Source organism: Trachemys scripta, chromosome 9, assembly GCF_013100865.1.
Source record: "Trachemys scripta elegans isolate TJP31775 chromosome 9, CAS_Tse_1.0, whole genome shotgun sequence".
NCBI lineage: Eukaryota > Metazoa > Chordata > Testudines > Emydidae > Trachemys > Trachemys scripta.
Window position 1 is genome coordinate 17727542 of NC_048306.1, and position 21170 is coordinate 17748711.

The window sequence follows — 21170 nt, forward strand, 5'->3', positions numbered from 1 at the left end:
AATTCCGTTAATAGAAAACTTTGCTTATAAAAGATTTTAGTACAAAGTCTGACCATTTGGGCAATCTCCTGCAGTAACCTGGATAAACCTTACTGAATGAAGTTAAACTTCACCAAATTATGTTTAATAACTTTGGGGTCCATTGTATTAAAAATGCAATTGTTTATGTATGACTATGGAAGTGTATGCAACTTCTCTAGGAAATGTGACTAATGTAAACAATCGAAAATGTCAGCAACTTCAAAGGACTTTTTGAAACAATGTAAACTTTTAAAATTAAGTGGGTTTCCCAGGAAATCTGTAGGAGGAAGGGAAGGGTATGCTAATGTAAACCCTCTGGTTAGAGGGGAACTCCCTGTTTGAAGCTTTGCCCCCCTTAGCAGGGCACTGTCTGGCTGATCACCTATTCACAGTCTCTTCAAAGACCCCAAATTGGATAAAGGACTCACTTCCAGATTCATGGGGGTTCTTGTTCTGAGCAAAGGGTGTTAAAAACTTGAAACCGTGGGAAAACCACTGAGTGGGGTTTGAAGGACTGCTCGCTAGCCAGAGCCCATGCTGGAGTTAGGTGATCTCTGGTGAACTTATTAGCATGCGTTTAGGTTCTTTTATTGTTTTCTCTGTACTGCTTTTACCTTAAGAATAAAATGCTCTTGCTTAGAAAGAGCTCTGTGGTAGCTTAACTGGGATAATAGACTGTTGACAATCCTGAAGAGAAAACAAAAAGACCTCTTTAGGCAGCCATCTTTTGCTGGGGATATCACCGAGTAGGATTTACCTGATCCAGCTTGTAAATATATTGGTTAGAAGGGAGAGATACATATGTCTCCACCCAAGAAAGGTAATGGCTGGGGAGTCAAGAGTAGATGCCTTTGCTGAATCACAGCAGGGAAATACAGATACAGTTGTGCTGAAGTGTGACACAGAGAATATCAGACTTCTGGAAAAAGCTGAATTAAATCCAGATATTAAGACACAGAACCTAAACAGAGAAGCTGTCATTCAAATGTTATCCTTATGCAGCATGAATAAGAATCAATTACTTGAAAAAAATCCAATTTAAATTAAAAAATTTGAATGTAAATTACGTTACAGGTTTATTTAAAAAACTATTTCGAATGAATTTTGAAACTGACAACCTATGTTAAGTCCTAAACTTATTATAATCTAAATAAACCCATTTAAATTAAAATATAAAAAAATAATATTAAGCAGTTTGCTGCCAAGTTTTAAAGGAAGTCAAGCCAGTGAACTGGGGGGAGTCACTGGCTAAGCACCTGGAACAGTCTGATGTGCTAACCCAGCTTTTGACAGCAGTAGGCTCTTCTGCACATACAGAGAGAATAGCTTCTTTACCTGAGTTTATTCAACTAGTTCCGTTCAGTGCTTAGTTCAGTCACAGTTAAAAAAAAATCAACTGGGAGCTGAAAAAATAGAAAAGCTTGTTTTCCTCTTCCAATCTATGAATAAAAGCTAGGTATGAGAGGGGGATTTACTAGTTCTAAAATCATCAAGGATATGGTGACCAGAAACAATCACATCAATTCATAAACTACAGACAATACTTCCTTTGTTTAAAAAAAATCAGTTAGTTTGAATACAAAATCGTGTTTTGAAAAATGTTTTCTCTTATGCATCCAATACATAAGGTACTTTTATTTAATACAAAAATGTTAAGTGCTGATTTGGGGCATTTTATTTGAAATGTAATTTCCATCCAAACAGATTTTGAAACAAATCACAAGTAAAAAATGACACACATAGTAAATAAAGAATGCATCGTTCACCATTTTCTAATGTTAAAAAAGCAAACATTAAGAGTCTGAATAAACGTAAGTCAAGCTACATAATATCTAAATAAATATGTATAGATATAATGTACCCTCCTGGTTAGCAAAAAGCACCAAATTTAGTGTAAAGGCTATATTCAAATGCAAATAAATATGTTTGAATGGCTATCAACTAATGAGAATCAACCTTGTTTAGAAAATAAAGAGTACGAATGCAAAACACGATTAAAATCAATGATTTAAATCAAGGTTTCTTGCTTGATTTAAATCAAGATTATAAATCAAAGCAACTTAAATGACTGATTTTATCAATCAACCCTGTCCTGCTTCCACCATCTTTAATGGTTAAAAACTTCATGTTAAGAATGTAGACAGATAAAGCCTTCAAGGGGAGACTAGCAAAGTTTTCTTTTATTTCCTGTACTTTAAATTAGAATTGTAGCTAATTCTGATTCCCCCAAATCATACACAGATCGAAGACATCAGCACAGCACTAGTTCCCTCCCAGGGTCATGCACTCCAATGCTCATGCTGTTTAAGTAGACCACTGTGTTCTATGCAACCTCAGGACCTGAAATGTACATCCTAGAATGTTCCTTTGCAGGCACAACAGTGGGGGAGGGGAACTCTTAGTGTATTCTGATACAAGTCTTTTAGATAAGTTTCTCCCCCCCCCCACTTCCCACAAAAGGGTCTATCAAAACAATTTCTTTACACGCTGAGTAGTAGTTGATTTTTTGAAACACCCCTCTTGCCCTATATTCTTTGTTTCTTACAGCACTCGTTTAAAATGGTACACATTCAGGGCCTGATCTGCGTGCACCATTTTTATACAATTGCACAGAAAAGATGCTGGCTTAATTTGCACACCTAACCACTATGACTACAAAAATGTAAACCAGACAATTCAGCACATGTTTGATTACGGTAATTTGCATGTGCAATTACCAAAACTATATATACACATATCAAAGACCTGATTCAGGAAATTCCTATTCAGAAAAGGCAGTGAAATATGTGCTTAACTTTAAGCACATTAACCACATGCTTAATTGCTTTCCTAATGGGATATATTTAAATACATACTCAATGCTTTTGGGGGCTCAAGTAACTGTGTACAAAAATGAGACTTGTAATTGTATGGATTTTGTACTCATAATTACATGCCTGACCTTTTAAAAAACAAGACAGACATCTAGCCCTCACAGTGTTAACAAACCTTATTTTCATTCAGCAAATTTTATTCACAAACTGTTTGATTTACTTTAACAATTTTCTCAAAAAAGTTTGCAAACTCTGTGAATCTCAATGTCAAGAAGTAAAGAGTTTACAAATTAAACCCTACCCTGAAACAAATTAAAATGTACACAAGAAAGTGTGGAAGTTACTGTTACAAATGATCAGTACACATTTTGATTTATGAATTCATTTACCTGCAAATGCAGTTTCACTGTTCTTGGGGGCCTAACATTTTCAGACGTTGTTAAAAAAACCTTTACACTTTTACAACATCCTTATTTTGCAAAGAATGTGCCTTGTCTTTCGTAACAGTGGCTTCTGCTTTTTTTATTTTGGCAAATAGAGGTAAAGTTTCTAGGAAGACATTTTCTGACACACTCTTATCTTGTCTCCAGACACCATACTGAGAGTTAGGAAACTTACTGCCACTCAAGACAAGTATAGATTTGGGGGAAGAGACAGAAAGAGGGGGAATGTATAACAATTCAATATACATTGGACAACACGACTATTTTCTCTTAAAATTCTGCCTTGAGCAGAGCAAAGCAACACCTACTGAAAAATGATTTACCTTAACTTTGCAAATTTTATAATAGTTTAGAAATTCAAAACTTCACTTTTTTTCCAAAGACAGAAAGTGTGAAAAATAGTTTATATTTGCCCAGAAATGTATATGCTGCTAGCTTCTAAACTACTATGGCCCAGATCTTGAGCTGCAGTGAAGATGTACTTGGCAAAGCTTAGGAGAGGGAGTAGGATTAAAGGTGGATTTAAGCCACTCTTGCATTTTGGGGCTCTCTGGTTGGTTCCTAGCATTAAGTAGGGCAACCTGTTTCACAGCCTATACCTATGGCCGCCTCAAGAGGCGATTTCAACAACCTGGATTCTTGACAGTGTAGGGAGCAATCCCAGCAAGGGCCCTATTTCTGGCCATGTCCCTTGTATCCAGGGCTGAGGACTTGTCTATATTAGGAATGTTTGCACCTATATCAGTGCAAACCACCAGTCTAGAGGCACTATATTGATATAAAGTGGGTCTCACATCAGTGAGACTTACCTTGGTTTGAAACAGTGGCAGTTTCAAACTGAGGTATAGTATCTCCGCAGTTTACATCTGTGCTGGTGGTTTACACCCGTGTAGCTACACTAGTGAGAAAATCCCTAATGTAGAAAAGTCCTGAGACCAGGGTGATTTAGCAACTAGCTGGAGAATCTCCTAGGCAGGCAAAATTCTCAGAAGGCAAAGTCTGCCAAGTTTAGGACTGTTTTGTGCCACTTGAAGATCCAGCTCTGAGAGTTTAAACTGTTTTTTTCTTCCATAATATGGTACTCATTGGGCAAAGTCCAGTTCCCACTGAAGTTAATGGGAATATGATTGAGTCTATTAAGAAATTAGGTACTGGTAGTTGATCAAGTTCTCTCACCAGCCAATTTCCTAATTAACTGAAGAGGTAAGTAAATAAATGGTATAAAATTTACTTTGAAAAGCAAATTTCTCTATTATGCTAGCTGATAATTTATGTAATTTGACTTAGTTTCTAGAACTGCAGTTCTAGTTAAATTTCAATTCTGAAATATTTTTCCTTTCAACTTCATTTAGCTGTCCTAAAGTGGTACAAAAGGCATACAATAAAAATAAATAAATAAATAAATAAATAAAATACATTTCTAAAAATCTGGGAAATTGTAATTTAGGAAAAACAAAGATATCTTTTTGTCTTACAAGCAGCAATCCATGATACAACTATGTAATTAACAGAGATAGTTAAAAAAGCTTCATGAGTAAGACTAAATCGGGATTTTTCTCCACATCAACCTACTTTTCTTTAACTTACTTTATACAGAAAGATAATCTGAGGTTAATCTGTACACTTTTCCTGTCAGCACAACCCCACACAACAGTCCACCACCCTTGCACAACATTGAAGAAGATGCAGCAAATTCGAAATTCATTGCATTACCTGCTCACATGAATGACTAATATTTTTGGATAACATTTTTGACTGCAACTCAAAAGGATACAAGGACTGACAGTAGTAAAACAGACTACATGATTCACAGTCAGCTCAGACAAATACCCAAAGATAAAAGGTACTTGGAGAAATAAGAACTTAAGATGGAACATGTTTCTATTACTTTAGACTATCACTGAATCACAGTAATAGCTGGGAAACCATTTATCTTTATTACATTTTGTAAGTATACAGAAACAAAGCAAGAATAATGCATCACAAAATGTACTTTTATAATATGACAAGTTTAGCTTAAATTACTGAATAACATTGATTCAACAATGTACAAAAAGTTGAGGATGAGAAGGGGAAATGCATTAGTCCTTTTCTGCATCGAAGGGGACATTGTCCACAGAACAGTGGAGTTTACATGGGAGGGGAAGATATGTCCATCTCATCCCTGCTAATCCATCAGTGGTTGCATCTCTGATAAGTCCAGAATGTGTATGTTTAGTAGCCTATTTTGTAAAAAAGTCTTCTTAGCATATGTCCCCCTCTACAACACTCCAATGTTAAATCTATGGTAAGTGGGGACAAACTGCCTTTTTTGTACATCAGGAATTATTAGTATATCTTAGCAAATATAGATTAGTTAGAATCTAGTTGACATACTGGTGAATTTTCTATTATGTTGTAAATCTAGAATGTAACTGGACAAATGAAAGGCTGATGAAATTCCTAGAAATGTCATAATAATTAATCTATAGACATCTTTGAACTGGAGAGAGTCTTCCCAAAAGTGAAATAAATACTACAGTGGAGCAGTGATCCTTTAAAATTGTTTAAACAGTTTCTCCTCAGTGTGATAACTTCTCTGTTTTAGGTGGAGACATTGACATAGGTGGATATTGTGTCAGATAATCAGCTCTCTATTCTGGACTGCTCTTCCATCTGAACTAAAATTTCAGTCTGTATTTCCTTGTAATGTCCAGCCAACAACTAAGATTTAAAATGAATGGACAAAATGGAGCTCCCAATCTTTCCCCGGAAATTCTCCCTTTTCTGCATCACTGTGGTCAACACCACCATCGTCAACCACTCAAGCCTATAATCTTGGCTCAATCTCTGACTCAGTCCTTTCTTTTGACCCACACATACACACTGTGTCTAAATCATGCCACTTCTTCCTATGCAATATCTCCAAGATCTGATCTGACCTTTCTTCTCCATCCATACTGCTGAAACTCTTGTCCAAGACCACATCATCTCACACTTTGACTTTTATAATCTTCTTCTCTCTGGACTCGCTATCTCTAAATTTCATCCCCCTCAAGTCTGCTCAAAATGCTGTGCACTAACATTATCTTCCCGGCTCATCACTGACTCCCCTGTGTACACACTTTTTTTTTTTTTTTGGACTCCCCTTTGTCCACCGCATCAAGCACAAACTTCTTGCTCTTGCTTTCAAAATGCTTGACAACTTTATCAAGCCTTTTCTCTAATTGTAAGATTGACTCCTATCTTCACTCTGCCAACATCAATCTCGATCACCTGATTCTAACACTGCATCTACACTAGAGAACTTACAGCAGCACAGCTATACCAATGCATCTGCGCTGCTGTAGGCTGTCTCATGTAGCCACTGTATGACAACAGCAGAGAGTTCTCCTGTTGACATAACCTTCCCCCCCCCCCAACAAGTGACAGTAGCTATATCAGGGGGAGAAGTTCTCCTGACAACATAGCACTGTGCACACTACCACATATGGTGGCGTAACTTATGTTTCGGGTGTGGGGGGTGGGAGGGGGCGTCACACCCCAGAGCGACATAAGTTTTGCCCACATAAGTGATAGTGTAGACATGGCTTCAGCTTCTCTAAAAGTGCGTTTAGACTTTCTTCCATGCTGCCTCTTATGAATGGGAAAAGCTCACAGTCAAAATCCACAAAGCCACCATACCTTATCCACAGTCAAAATCCACAAAGCCACCATACCTTATCCTCCTTCAAGTCCCTCTTCAAAACTCACAACTCACTTCTTCTGTAATGCACATAGTGACCCGCAACCTGATGAAGGCTAGGCAAGTGGTAAGTTGCATTTACCATTCGTCATGGGTTCAGGATCAGTTCATCTGCACATTTCACAAATTTTATTACCCCATCTCCCCTGCCTTCCACCCCAACCCATTTGTCTCATCCACCTGTTAACTTTTGTCTTTTTGACTGTAAGTTCTTTGAGGGAGGGACTGATATTTTATGATTGTACACTTCCCAAGCACAATGGAGCCCCACCCGGGCTGGCATCTAGGTGCTACTAATGTTAAATAATAATAAAAAACACAAAAATGACTAGTATCATGCAATTTTTGAAAGCTGTACTCATACTGTTGGATATGGCTATTATGTGGGGTTCTATATTTATGGTCCAAGTGACTTACAGATTAAATCTGCTCAGTTTACAAACAGGTTTCTAGCTGCTCACCCTACAAACGCAACTTAGAATCTATAGGACAAACTGTTTGCCAGTGAAAGGGTAAACACATCTGATCGCTCTAGAACTATGAAAAGCCAGAAATTCTGGAATTTTACAGCAATAATGGATTCTGTATATCTAGTTACAGTTCACTATAGAGCATTACTGCTGAAGAAGATTGCTAAATTTTTCTAAATCACTGGCCTGAAGTACAACAATTTTCAGTAAGTGGAATGGATTTTCTTTTGGCTTTCATCCAGTAATATTTTATGTTTTGGGTCCAATTTTTGCAAAGCAAACGCAACAAAATTACAGAGACCCCAGATATTTGTCAACATTTTAAAGAGAACTGTCATTTTAATAAGTAACCATGTTTGTCAGTTTAGTGTATCTTATTAATCTTTTGTACATTTTGGTTTTTTATCTTTATTTAATTACCCTGTCTGCTTCATCACATTGTTAAAAGCTCTCAAAACTTTAGCTGTCTAAAGAAGTCCATCATCAATCCCAACAACATTTTAGCTTCTCTTGCTATCTAGTTAAAAAAATTATACTGCAAACTCAGCTTTTTAGCATGAGTTTATAAACAATAAAACAAGCTGGCTTGGCATGGGTGGGAGCGAAGAACCACACTGTTCCCTTTGGGAAAAGATGTCATTCAAAAGTGCCTCACTAAGGCTTTATCTACACTGGAACATGGTTGGCAAAACTTTTGTTGTTCAGGGGCGTTTAAACACTCCCCCTACCTCCTGAACGACAAAAAAGTTTTACCGACGAAAAGCACTCTTCTGCGGACAAAGCTGCTGTCGCTCGTTGGGAGTGAAAGTTTTTTTTGTCGGCAGGAGAGCTCTCTCCCACCGACAAACAGCAGCTACACTGCGTGCCTTTTAGCAGCACGGCTGTAGCGGCACAGCTGTGTCGCTAAAACGTGGGTAGTGTAGACAAAAAATTTAGCCTGTATATTTAGGTTAACAACCCTCTCTCACACATTTTAACATCATTTGTAAGTATATCCATGAATTTTAGTTATATTAAATTATTTAGGGAAACTAAAATCAACCAGAAAAAGTTTACAAAAATTGAACTCTTACCATCCACCAAAAAAAAAAAAAAAAGTTATGCTACTAAACAAACCCCAAAGGGAACTCATTATATTTACTGAATTTGCTAACACTATTGAGTTGTTAGCTTCTATAGTAAAAAAAAAAAAAAAAAAAAAAAAAAAAAAAAATATGTTTGCACATTTAGTTAACGGATGTGATACTTTGTATAGTTTTATAATTCTATATAAATACAGAATACAAATAGATGGATCCATTATGAACTCTGTGTGTTGCCTACAAAACTTAACATTCACAATTAACAATTCCCATTAAACTGCTTATATCTACTTCCCTTACAATTATACATAAATCCGAAAACAAAAATATACTACTTTAAGTATTAATAACCACTGCCAATTCCCACTCTCTCCACATGTGATAAAAGGGTAGCTTCATGAAAACAACATGCTGACACAATAAACCAAATTTTAAGATGAGGGACAAAAAATTATGAGATATTCATTCCCAACATAGTAAAAGTGTTACTTCACAAAAAGAAGGATTTCTCAGTTATCCTTCATGTTATCATAGTTAACCGAACTGTCTAGCTGGTGACTCATTTGTTGGATTCAAAAGTCAGATTTTCCAGGAAGTTATTTCTCTATGTACAGTGTACTTTTTCCAGTTAATTTCTTTCCAGACCACAAAACAGTGACAACACTGTACACCATGAAGTTTCTATAATCACTAAAGAAAAACTATCACATGCCATACAGTTTATAAATAGCAACGAGTTTTATTCAACCATTTAATTTTAATTCTTAGTTCAGTTGTCACCATATTCTTTAAGTTTCATGAGGTATACCTGATATTTGTTTTATAGTAGTTCCTAAAAGTTCAAGTTCCATTCTGCAAGGCACTGTACAAACATAACAAAAGAGCTTTAAGAGCTTAAAAAATAAGTAGATTTTAGTATTCAACTGATCATGTGAATCATCAGAATTAAAAAATGAAAGTTTTACACCACTGGAAACCTGAAATACACCCCCTTTCCAAAACTGTAAAAACATTCCTTTCTAGCCATAGTTGTTTGCAAGATACTGACATTAAAATCACATTGGTGGAGACAGTGGCTAGAGCACTAGACTGCAATTTGGAAGACCTGGGAGATTCCCAGCTCTGCCATTGGCCTGATGGATGAGCTTGGACAAGTCAGTCTGTCCTTCAGTTTCCCCGTCTGTAAAATGAGGATTGTGATCCTTAGCTCCTTGGTAAAGCACAGTGATGTACTAATGAAAAGTGTTATATACGAGCCAAGTATTATTCTGATTGGGTGTGGGAGGAACACATGGTGGCAAACTTCAATTTAACACGGTTTTAGTGGTTATATCTCAAGAATGGTTATAATAGAACTAATGATGTATACGGTCTGAAAGCTTGAAAACGCAGCGTTCAAACAGAACAATTGTTAAAATTTTACTCAAAGGGACTCACTAGATTATTGATAATCAACATACAATAGCACAGGTATTTTACTTTTGTTCAATATTTGTTACTAAATATTAACGTCATAAAACAGTTTCACAAAATTTGCTTCAAAAGCTATGTGTCAATTTTAACAAGTGGAAAAAAAAGTCCAATATTTTTTCTCCATTTTACTGGACGAGCATAGAACATCAAATGTGGAAACAGATCTGCTTATAGTGCAAGTGATCTCGTAAGCCTTTACTAAGAGAATAATAATGTGTACTTCTGTCATGGTTTTGCCAGACTACTAGAGATTTATACTGTAAATATTCAGCAATACAGCAAAAATACTAAAAAAAAATTTTAAAGTAGGCAACCCTTTTGCATTAACACCTTGTGTTTCATTACCTGCTGGAGGGAGCAGGAGAACCCTTTTGCAGGCCAATCAACTTTTTCTAAACATTGCTCCTGAACCAGTGATCAAAAGCAAAAACCCTCAAAATCCAAACTCTAAGAACTCAAGAGCCTTTGGACACCATTATATGTTTCAGATTTGTCATCCTGACAGACTTAATGGATTAGACTGATTACCTCTGCCTCATTACAGCCTTCAGCTATCCCACAACTTCCTAATGTTCAAGGGTCTCTCAACTAACATTTAAACTGTTACTAAGGCTCATGAACTTTCTGAGACTGCTTCAGTTTCAACTAGAACAGAACTGATCAGCTTTTCTTTCTCCCTAGTGAACTTGGATGAGTGCTTGTTCCTTCTCTTCTCTTGATCTGGCAGGCGTATTTTAATTCTCAAAAACGCGTGAGGACAACATTTGTGTTTCAACCTGTGTAATAGTATAAACTGATCATTAGATTGTCTTTAATATGCTAATTAAGCTACATGTGAGGAAAGAAGTCAAACAGCAATTTACAGGGTGGGCCAATAAGGCAGCTCTCCAGGTCATTACAGCCATTTAAGTATGAGTCACACAGCAGTACACTATCAAAGTATCAGGACAAACAGCAGTAAAATTTTATCCCCTGCCTCCAAAAACAAAGATTTAAACAATTCTTTCCCCAGTTATTTATTACTCCAGTCCTCTTTTAGTTGAAACTCAGTTGATACTCTCCTAGATTGTTTTAAATAAAATTAGATTGAAGATCTTTTTTGTTGTTTATTTTACTAGAGAGTGGATTCAAGAATCCTCTCTTCTCAAAAGTGAACTGAAGGAACAAGTAGAAACAGGGGTCTACTGGAACACAGGAGCTCCTAGAAATCCATAGATACCAAATTATGTCCAAGGAATACAACTACAATTCAGCCTTGCTAATCTCATATCATCCAAACCCAACTTTTTTCCCCATGAGTAAATGGATCCAAAATTCAGGATGAGACAAACCCACTAGGTCTTTTCAGAATAAGACAGAGAATTTACTCGGACAGTGCTCACAAAAGTGAACAAGATGAACTGCACCTATTGCTGCATTCCAGTGAGCATAAGAAAATAAAATAAATAAATGGAGGCAATGTCCAGCAGTAAGTAAACCTGAGCAGACTTAGGAGTTCCTGGAAGGATTGGATAAGCTTTACAAGCTTTTGCTCCCACCCATCCACAAGAGGAATGATGTGATTTCTACACCTTCAAATGCAAAATTAGGAAGAGAGAGTTTGAAATTGTAGAGGCAATTGTAGAAGGGCAGTAACAAGGCACTAACCTAAGGCTCTAATTTAAGATGAGAGAAAAACAGAGATCCATTCAATATTGAATTAAAAAAATAACTTAGCCTTCCTCAGCAGGCAAGTCTGGTTCATTTTCATTTTCTAGACTTGCTCACACATCACTGAAGTTACTAGTTATAGTACATGCTCCAGATTCTCAGAACAAAATTTTTGGTAGCCATCTCTTGCTAATGGCTGCTCTGACACTTTTTCCTAAAATAATTAACTTTAGGAAAAACAAATAAATATGCACATATACATGTCCAAATAATTGTAATTTATTTATGTAGGAGTTTTTGTTTTGTTTTTTTTTTTTTACACAGACTCAATAAAAATAATATAGAGTTGTCTCTATTCTTTACTGAACCTAAACAGAACAGAAACACTAATAGGTGTTTTGCACATTCTTGCCTCTTTTTTGTTGTTGTTGCTTCTTTTGCTTTTTTTGTTGCTTGCTTCTTTTAAAAAAAAACTTGCTAGCTAATAAGTCTGCTGTGAAAAGTGTTATTAACAAACATACAAATATCACTTTTTACAGCAGACTTACTCAGCCCTGGCAAGCCTGGGGACAAATTAAGCCCTGGATAGGAAAGTGGGTAGGGCGGGCAATAGGAGCCCGGGCGATGGAGGAGGCGTGAGCTTGGGGCCAGAGCCCACCACCCTGTGCAGCCAGGGAACCGAGTCCAAAGTCCCATGTCCAAGTGACAGGCCCAGGGGTGGAGTTCAAAGCCCTGTGGCTGTAGCCTGCCCCCCACCCGACCCCTCCCAGCCTGCTCCTCCAGCTTTTGTGTCTCCAGAGGGGGGCAGGGCCCAACCACTGGTGGGGGCCCCTGGGGAGGGGCCGCTGCTCTGCCCCTCCAGGAGGTTCTGGCTGCAAGAAAAGCCCCTGATGGCCGCATGTGGCCATTGTGGCAACATTTGAGAGAAACAGGAAATTTGTGATTGGGAGCAACAATTAAAGGGGGCGGGGGAGGGAAATATGTTTGAAAACTAGCTGCAACCAAGGATTCAGAATCTGCATTAGCACAATCAGAGCAGTATCAGATTATATTTAACAAAATGTAATATGTCACAGTGTCAAGAGAGTTATTTTTCTTAATTCAGCTTTTTTCTTAAGTTACAAGTAAAAATGAATTTTGGTCAAAGATATCATAATTAATTCACTCCTACGCTATAAACAGTGAGAGAAAATCTGTTCTGCTTTCAATAGTTCATTCACCTACACTTGAGAAGTGATCCTGTGTATTTTTAAGCATTGCAGCAAGTCACTCAGGTTGTTAAAATATGTTACCACAAGATTAAAATGTTTCTCCAAGAGGTATTATCCCTACCATACTGACTTCAAAGATGCAGGGTATATGTCAATGTGCAGACATATTACAGTAGGTTACTTAAAGTTATTTTTAATATACTACTCTGCCAATATAAAACTGCCTCAGTTTGAAGAGAATTTTAAAAAGCCACAAGCCTCAAATCCAAAAAGGGCAGTTACTGGTCAAGTAACTGCAGAATTTTAATTATTAACTACTAAAAGATAGTTAAATAAAACTCCTGATTTGTGACTTTTTCAGAATGACCGATATACATTATTTCCCGTCATGTTTATAAATCTAAATGATGAAAACTACCATGAAAGAAATTAGAATAAATTCTGTTTTACAGCCTTTAGCTTCCCTTCTAAATCTAGAGACACTTGCATTTTAAAAGGTCTTTTATTTCAAAGGCTCCAAGACAATTAGCATAAAAATGTTATGCAAAACATGTAAGAAGAAACATGATACAAGAGTGGGAGGGGAAAAGGTGGGGTGATATTAAGCTGCATATAACATTTTCTCTGAACAGAGTAATGTTTTGTCTTGAAGAAACACACTTTAACTATATATAAAATTCTTTCCTATAGTTTATTATAACCCGATTCTCATTATCCACCTCAGTTTCTACAAGGTGCAATAATAAGGTATACATTAACAGAACGCTGTTTGAAGTGGCTTTAGAGTTCTGCACTCGAGGACAAAATTCCATGACTCAGATTCATATAATCAAAAACGCAAAATGCTTGCCTCTTAATATCATGTGACAACTTCAAAGAGGAAGCTGTTTTGTTCAATGAATTCCTAAAAATGTAAACATTAGAAATCAAAATCCTGTATTATTTTAGTACTATATAGTCTCACCACCTTAGAACCCAATTTTGCCTAGGCCTAAAAAGTCTCAAGGCAGACCAGTTTTCTTTTTCCATCCATTTAGGGTTAACATCCTGCCCCTCCTCTTTCCATTTCATGAATGGGGAAATATGAAGGGTTGTTTCACATCACTGAACCAGATGAAATTTAGGAAGCAGAACTTGGGATCAGTAGTGCATTAGGAAGCACACTCCCTCTCATATAAATGCTGCAGTTAAAACTGTATACCTTAGCTAGATTGTATCTTTACATTAGATAAATATACATAATCATTAAACATACTAAACCATTTTTAAAGACAAATATTTCATTATACACAGGAGTCACCTTAAAAGTGGATTTTTTCCCCCCATGCAAACAAATTGAGTGAGGAGTAGGATTTAAGAAGGGGGTGGGGGGAGGGCAGAATGGGAGAGAATGTAAAGCTCAGCCAAAAGTTTGCAAATGTAGTAAACACATTAATTTGTTACAGAGACGTATCACTCCTGGTCAGATTTAAGAGGAAGGAACCTTCCTTGTCCAAAATAAAAAATTTAAAGAATTTTAGCTTTTTTGTTTAAAATCCTGTCACAAAATCCATCACTTTGGGGAGAGAAACGCTATGTTTTCTTATTAAATATTAAAATCAAAACCTTGCCATAATAGAACATGGCAAAGTTCTGTTTAATGAGTAGGGACTTTATTAATGATGATCTGTGAAAAAATTAAACCATTTTTGTAAGCCATGTTCTTGTTATGGTCCAGATATACACTCTGGATGTGCTGAATGAATGTTAAGACCCCATATCTAACTTGGATCAACAATTGGTAAGTGATGTAGAAAATTTATCTGAACTTAAATAAGTAAATTATTGTATTATACATTAGTTTGTTCACCACTGAGTCTGTCTGAGGCCCACCCATAAATGCACACACACCACCCACCTCACTTCTTTATGTACCATAATTATATTATGCTGCTTTTAGGAGGAAACTGGCTTTTGGACCTTGTTTTGAAAGAGTATATATTTTTAATAGTTAAAGGGCTACCATCAACTTGAAATCTAGCAATATCATGTACTGCAAGCAGCTCGGGCAAGTGTAAAGTTTTATGAACACAATCTCTTCTGTTTTTAAAAGCTTTTGCCACTATATGAAAGACTTACATAACAACCCAACTGAATGTACAAAAGAAACATTGAAACCAACTGTATGCAAAGTGCTATCAAATGCATAAAATAAACAAAATGGGAGGCAGAAGGGAGGAAGGGATTACAGAAAAAAAAAAAAACTTCCAATCACAGTAATTTTTAGATATTTTCTGTAACACTAATAAATAAAATGTTTCAGACAGAAGTGCAACTTTTTAGACTCCCTTTAAATATTTTTTATATGCAAGATTAGTAACATGGCCAGAATTGGCTCCTCTGATCTTTCTCCCACTATGTGGGAAATTATACTTTACTGAATATAATTACAACATAGCATCCTTACAGGACTTTAAAACCTAAGATCAGTAGGATTTTTCATCAAATTGGCTGTATCAACCAAAATGCTTTTGATTTAGTGGGCAGATCTTTTGAAGTTAGAGGCCTTTGGCACTTCAGAAAAAAGCTTTTTTTTTTTTTTTTTTTTGGATTGGCAACTTTCAGAGTCTTCTAAATTTGATCCCAACCAAGAAAACAAAGCAAAAACAAAGAAAACAAGGCAAACCACACATTTCTGAGAAGCCCCAAGCAGTGGCTGCCAGACTTCAAATAGTATGCTATCTGAGTCAGCTATAGCTTCCAGTATTAAAGGCTCTCAAATTTTAAATTCATACATAATATCTTACAACTAAATTTAAACATATGTACAGACTTTAAGGTGAAGATAGAAAATAGATTATTCAATATTACATAGTCTGTTACTGTAATTAGAGGTATAAAGATTGCTTTGCATTCCCAAGCAGTGAAAGTATAGGATAGCTATTAATACCTTTTCCCGTTTTTTCTTTTTCTCTCCTCACTGTTTACAAGAGTGGACAAAATACCACTGTTCAACTATGACTAGATATTTCATCATAAGTTACAAACTACAAATACCATTTTTGCAAAGGAAGAGGTAAAGATATTGCTGTTTGCCATCTACCGTTTCCTTCCCTGCACAGGAGAAGATAATCAGAAGTGGACTATCATGAGGGGCTAGAGGAGAATAGTATATACACCTCAAAATATGGATTGTGCTTCCAAGGTAAAGTCTTGAAGTTCTAGGATTTAAGAAATACAGCGTATGGTAGGACATAAATACTGACAGATGCTTCATGAGGTGGAGAGTGTGGATGGAACCACAATAAGAGATCCAGCTGAGGAACTACCATTTCCTACTGCCTCCAGAACAGCAGAGAGCTTAATATTTCTTTTCCCCCATCTGCCTAAGGGTCGTCAGTCAAGAGTTGTCATTTCTCCCAGGACTGTTTTGTTTGTTTTGTTTTTAATGTATACATTAGAGATAAATACAATTGATACTTTAATTACTTTAAATTGGTTAAGATTCAAATGAGGGAAACCTGGCCACCCAGCTTTGACGTTTGCATTCTGTTTCCCGATCCTGTGTACAGACTTCAAAACCTGCTGATTGCTCCTATTAATACAATTATCTGGCTTCCCATAGGCTGAATGGCTCAGCAGACGCTCAGAAGGAGATACAGGAGAGTGGGGATTTATGGGCCTACCAACCCCTCATATCCTGCTGGAAACTCATACTTAAGATAATGAAGTTGGAGGGTAGGGATATCAAGGAACAGAATTACTAAACTTTGCAGGAACTTAGCTTCTTGGCATCCTGCTTTCCATAAACTTCTTTTTTAAACCCTCAGAAGATGTTTCAGAAGATGGATTCTCAGCAGGAGAGAGAGATATCAAGAACAGAAATCTCAGGGGAGACAAACTTCTGGGCAACCTAGAGGTCTGGTTCACCGAGTTTCAGAACATAGAGGTTTGACTGTACTTGAAAAGAGCAGGAATCCACATACCAGCCATATAAGAACATAAAGTTCATTTCTTTTCATTTTATTAAAGCACTGTATTTGAAATCCAAATTGGATTTTTAAACTCAATTTAGTGGTTTTTGATCTTTTCCATTATCCCATGTTACAAAAGAAGAAAATTTGGGATCCCACCTGTCATAAACAAGAGTAGGGTGATCATGACCGTAGATTGAGAAGCCATGATTTAGAGCATGATCAAGGTTTTATCAAGTTAAAATATTTTATACAGTCCAGCTTGACGGTAGTTAGACAATACATTGACCCGTCGAGCAAAATATTAAAATATAAGAGTGGGCTAGATAATGCTAAGCTCTTCAGGCCAGATACTGACTTTTGCATTTCTTCTATGCCTACCACGCTGTTGTGATACCAGAAACAACTTAAAATAAGACATACAGAAATTTACAGTAAATATTTCCCCATTTTAAAATATAAGTCAATTACTGTTTATATCAACTGTGACACTGAATTCCTGTACCAAAACGTTTCATATGAAAACATTTTTTAAAAGTTACAAACCTTTACTTGCAGAGTTACACTTCAAACCATCAGATCTGGTGAAATCTATGCTTACATAAGCTCCACTGTCCAAATTTGAAGTACCATTTTGAAGATGGCAAGTTGGTGTATTAGTGCTTGCCTCACAGTTCATAGAATCATCACATAAATTCAAAGCTATGTAGTTTAAGCCATTCTGAAATCCAGTTGAGGTATCCCTGGACATCTTGCTTTCATGACCATCAGAAATGTTTTCCTCAGGTTTCAACCAAACATTGTCAAATGAGGCAGAGCTGTGTCTTTTGCTACTATCAGTAAAGAAAGAAGAGGAAGTAGTTACAGCCCCAGTAGAAGAGAATGTTTCAGAACTGTGCCTTCTTCTGCCTTGTGGGTCAGCTCGAATCACCTTAGGTCCCATGGGAGAATCAGAGCTAGGAACAGAGAAACTACTGCTACCTGAATATCTGTCAACAATGCACAGTCGATTTACAATGGAAGAAGGACTATCAATCTTTATACCATTGCTGGATTCTGCGGTAAAAGGCCTAAGTGGTGTCGTTGCCATGTTGAAAGTCATCTCTGTGTAATCATCAGCCCTACTACTTGTACTGCTAACACAAGCAGTATCAAATGAAAGTCTAGCATAATCATTTGGCTGGTTTCTGGGGATACTGGAACTTGCATAAATTGAAATATCTGTTAAAGAATTTGACAGTTCCTTTGATACTTTTGGTGACTGCACATCAAGGTCAACACTCATGTAATCAGAAAGTGGCGACTGTCTGTGGTCACTACTCGATCCTAGAGATGATGGAGATCCTTCGGCAGATAAAGAATATGGTGTATTACTTGCTTTTTCACTGAAATCAATATTTATGTATTCACCAGGGCTAGTTGGCTCAGGTGGAACTGTTCGATCGTACATTCTTGGTATAGTATTACTTCCTCTTGTACCTAGGGGAAGTCTTGTAGGCCTGGTAGCCCTGTTCTGTGCAAGTCCTTCATCTGACACTTTCACAGCAGATGATTTAGAAATGCCATTAGCTAATGGTTCACTACTGACACATTTGACATTTTCATGTTCATCATATAACAGTTTTCCAGGTGAGGACATTGGAACATATTCATTATGATCTCCATTTTGTCCCGATAATGTCTTAAAGCTTCGTGGCAGAGAGAAATATGAACTGAAGCCTTTGGAAACAGTGTTGGTATGAATACAATTTGAATCACTGGGCTGTTTTGGAACTGCTGAATTACCAGGTGACATATCCATATACTCATTTGTCACCTTTTCATTACCCCCTTTAGAAATACATCCAGCCAATGGACTTCGTACAGGTGAAGAACTAGCCCTGGGAAACATCATCATATATCCTCTGGAGTCCACCTGAGATGACGACCAAGAATTACTAATTTGTTTGGGGACAGATACACTTTTAGGAGTCATTGGCAAATAATCATTGTTGCTTGCGAGTGAAGACGCAACTCCTGGCATCATTGGCATGTATCCATCATCCCTGGCTTTACTTCTGCTTTGGTTACATACAGAATCAAGGGTAGCATCACTGTAGTCAGGTTCATGGCTCTCTTTTAATTTTGGTGATTCTGAACAAGGTAACTGTCTGTGCCTTCCTGCAGAATCTTCATCTAAAGAAGCCGTGGTTTGTGTTGTTTTCTGCTGCACTGTTATAGAAGTTGGTTTAGTCAGAGAATAAGTTCTTTTTCTGAAGCATTTTTCAGCTTCCATATAGTCATCCCTTGAGCTATCATCCGTTTGCTGTTTATTCATGGACATGTATTCACTTAAACAATTCTCTTCTCTGATAGGTGGTGTGTTTCCCAAGGAATCTGGTGTATTACTTCTGACACGAAAGTACCTGAAATCCCCAGGGCTAGAGCCGTATTCATCAGAAGAAATAAAGCCCCCATCACTTGGGGACCCACAGACAGATGAACTGGAAGGCCTGGTTAGTGTATCTGAGGCAGAGCCATGGCCACTACTGGAAGAAACACTAATGGGGCTGGTGGTGGAGGGGAAATGAGACACTGGGAGGGAGGCAGACCTGGTATGATAAGAAGAAGTGAAAGCTGCTCTGACGTACCTTCCACTCCCTTCTTGCCGGCCCAAGTTCATCCTTGCAGTGTTCAAATGGATCAGACTCCCAGTCACTGATCTGAAAGGTCTGGTCATTGTCCCTTCCCCTTCACTAGATGTTCTGAAGCGGTATGAACTGCTACTCTTGGTGGTGGGCGGAGTCCCCCCAGTAACACACTCAGTTCTGGATCTTCTCTGCAAGCCAGTCTGGCTAGGAGGCAGGTTGCCCAGATGCCTCCTAGTGGTGATAAAGGAGATAGGATTGGTACCACTGCCACCACCAGATGACTGGCTCTTGCTGCGGGGCCTGAATTCTGTAAAGGCCTTGAGAGCTTTCATGGTCTCTAGGAAGGTCTCATGCATATTCTGGGCAACTACTGAATCATCCACTTGCATCCACAGTTCACCAGGCCCAATGGAAGCAGATCTGCCCACCTCAATAAAGAAGAAGTTCTCTGAGTGCCCACAACGGCGGATGTTCATTAGCTGCAAGTGGACAGCAGGTACCTCTGAATTCAGCTTTACTAGGTAGATAGCCTTGCTAGATAGGCACAACCTGTACACACCAGTCAGGTTCTTTGTCTGCCCCAGTCCCTTGGGCTTCACATTAACCTGCCACACCTCTTTGTATATGGTGCCTGGTCTAAGCGCAGTTCCATAATGTTCATCATCCTCATCCATCTGCTGATCTGTCTGGTCCTCCTGTTCTAAGAACCCCCTCTTGCTCTGGTTCATGAGCTCACTGATTGCCTGGTACCAGGCCTCCTGCTCCACCTCATTCTCAGCCAACATGGCAAAGTATTCATCCTTGGTATAAAGGGCAATGATGTACTTATGCTTGGCATCTGCCCTCCGGCTGACTGTGAAGCACTGGTACAGGGGGATCACTCGCTTGGGAGGGGGGCAGCAGAGGACAGCAGACCCACTAGCAGCTGCCGCTGCCCTCAGGCTGCTCTTGAACTTCTTCTCACTGTCATAGTATTCAAGCCTCGCCGGGGCCAGGTGGCTCTCAGCCCGCAGCACGAAGTAGCGCTTGTGGCCATGCTTCTGCTTCCTCAGGTAGCCACATTTCCTCACGTCATCCCCCACAGGAGCCACGGACGGAGCAGCTGTAAGAGGAGCTCCTCGTGCTGTGGGAGCTGGCTGGCCACCTCGCCCACCAGAGAGGGCCCCTCGCCCTGTGGGAGCCGCAGCAGCGGGCACCTCCTCCTCCTGCACCAGGCACAAGGAGGCGCTGGGCGATCTTTTCAGCAGCAGCAGCAGGTGGTGAGGCTGAGTGGGCGGGTAGGGGCCGCTCTCGCCCAGCTCCTGCTGCTCCTCCGCCGTAGTAGCAGTCCTAGGCACTCCAGCCCCGTGGCAGGGTGCGACCCCTCCTCCAACGCTCCGGGTGCCCAGCTCCGCCTCGGCGCCCCTGGCCGCGATACTATCACCTCCTCCGCCCGGGCCATTCATCCCACTCGCCATCTTAGGGGCCAGCGAGCTGGGGTAGGGGGGAATCCGCCCTCACAAGGGAAGCGTCCTCCAAGCCCGGCTGGACATGAGGCGCCGGAGGGCTCCGCTCCGTCCCGTACGCGAGCTCGCCAGTCACTGCAACGCTTGCCCTCTCGCTCGCCGCTCCCGGCCGGTCGCAACGCGCCGGGCTCTGCTACTCTCACTCACACAAGCTGCCTCAGCGGTACCACGGCGAAAACATCACGTGACGCTGCA

The 21170-nt window shown here is 38.8% G+C and overlaps 1 protein-coding gene across 1 annotated transcript in view; it reads right to left on the reverse strand.

Annotated features, from left to right (window-relative positions):
• IRS4 (insulin receptor substrate 4) overlaps positions 1-21159 on the reverse strand; it is a 30128-nt gene extending 8969 nt beyond the window's left edge. The window contains exon 1 of the mRNA XM_034781142.1: positions 17387-21159. Within this exon, the coding sequence (XP_034637033.1) occupies positions 17387-20927 (3541 nt within the window). The 5' untranslated portion in view covers positions 20928-21159. The remainder of the gene's footprint in view (positions 1-17386) is intronic.
• Between the last annotated feature and the right edge of the window lie 11 nt (positions 21160-21170).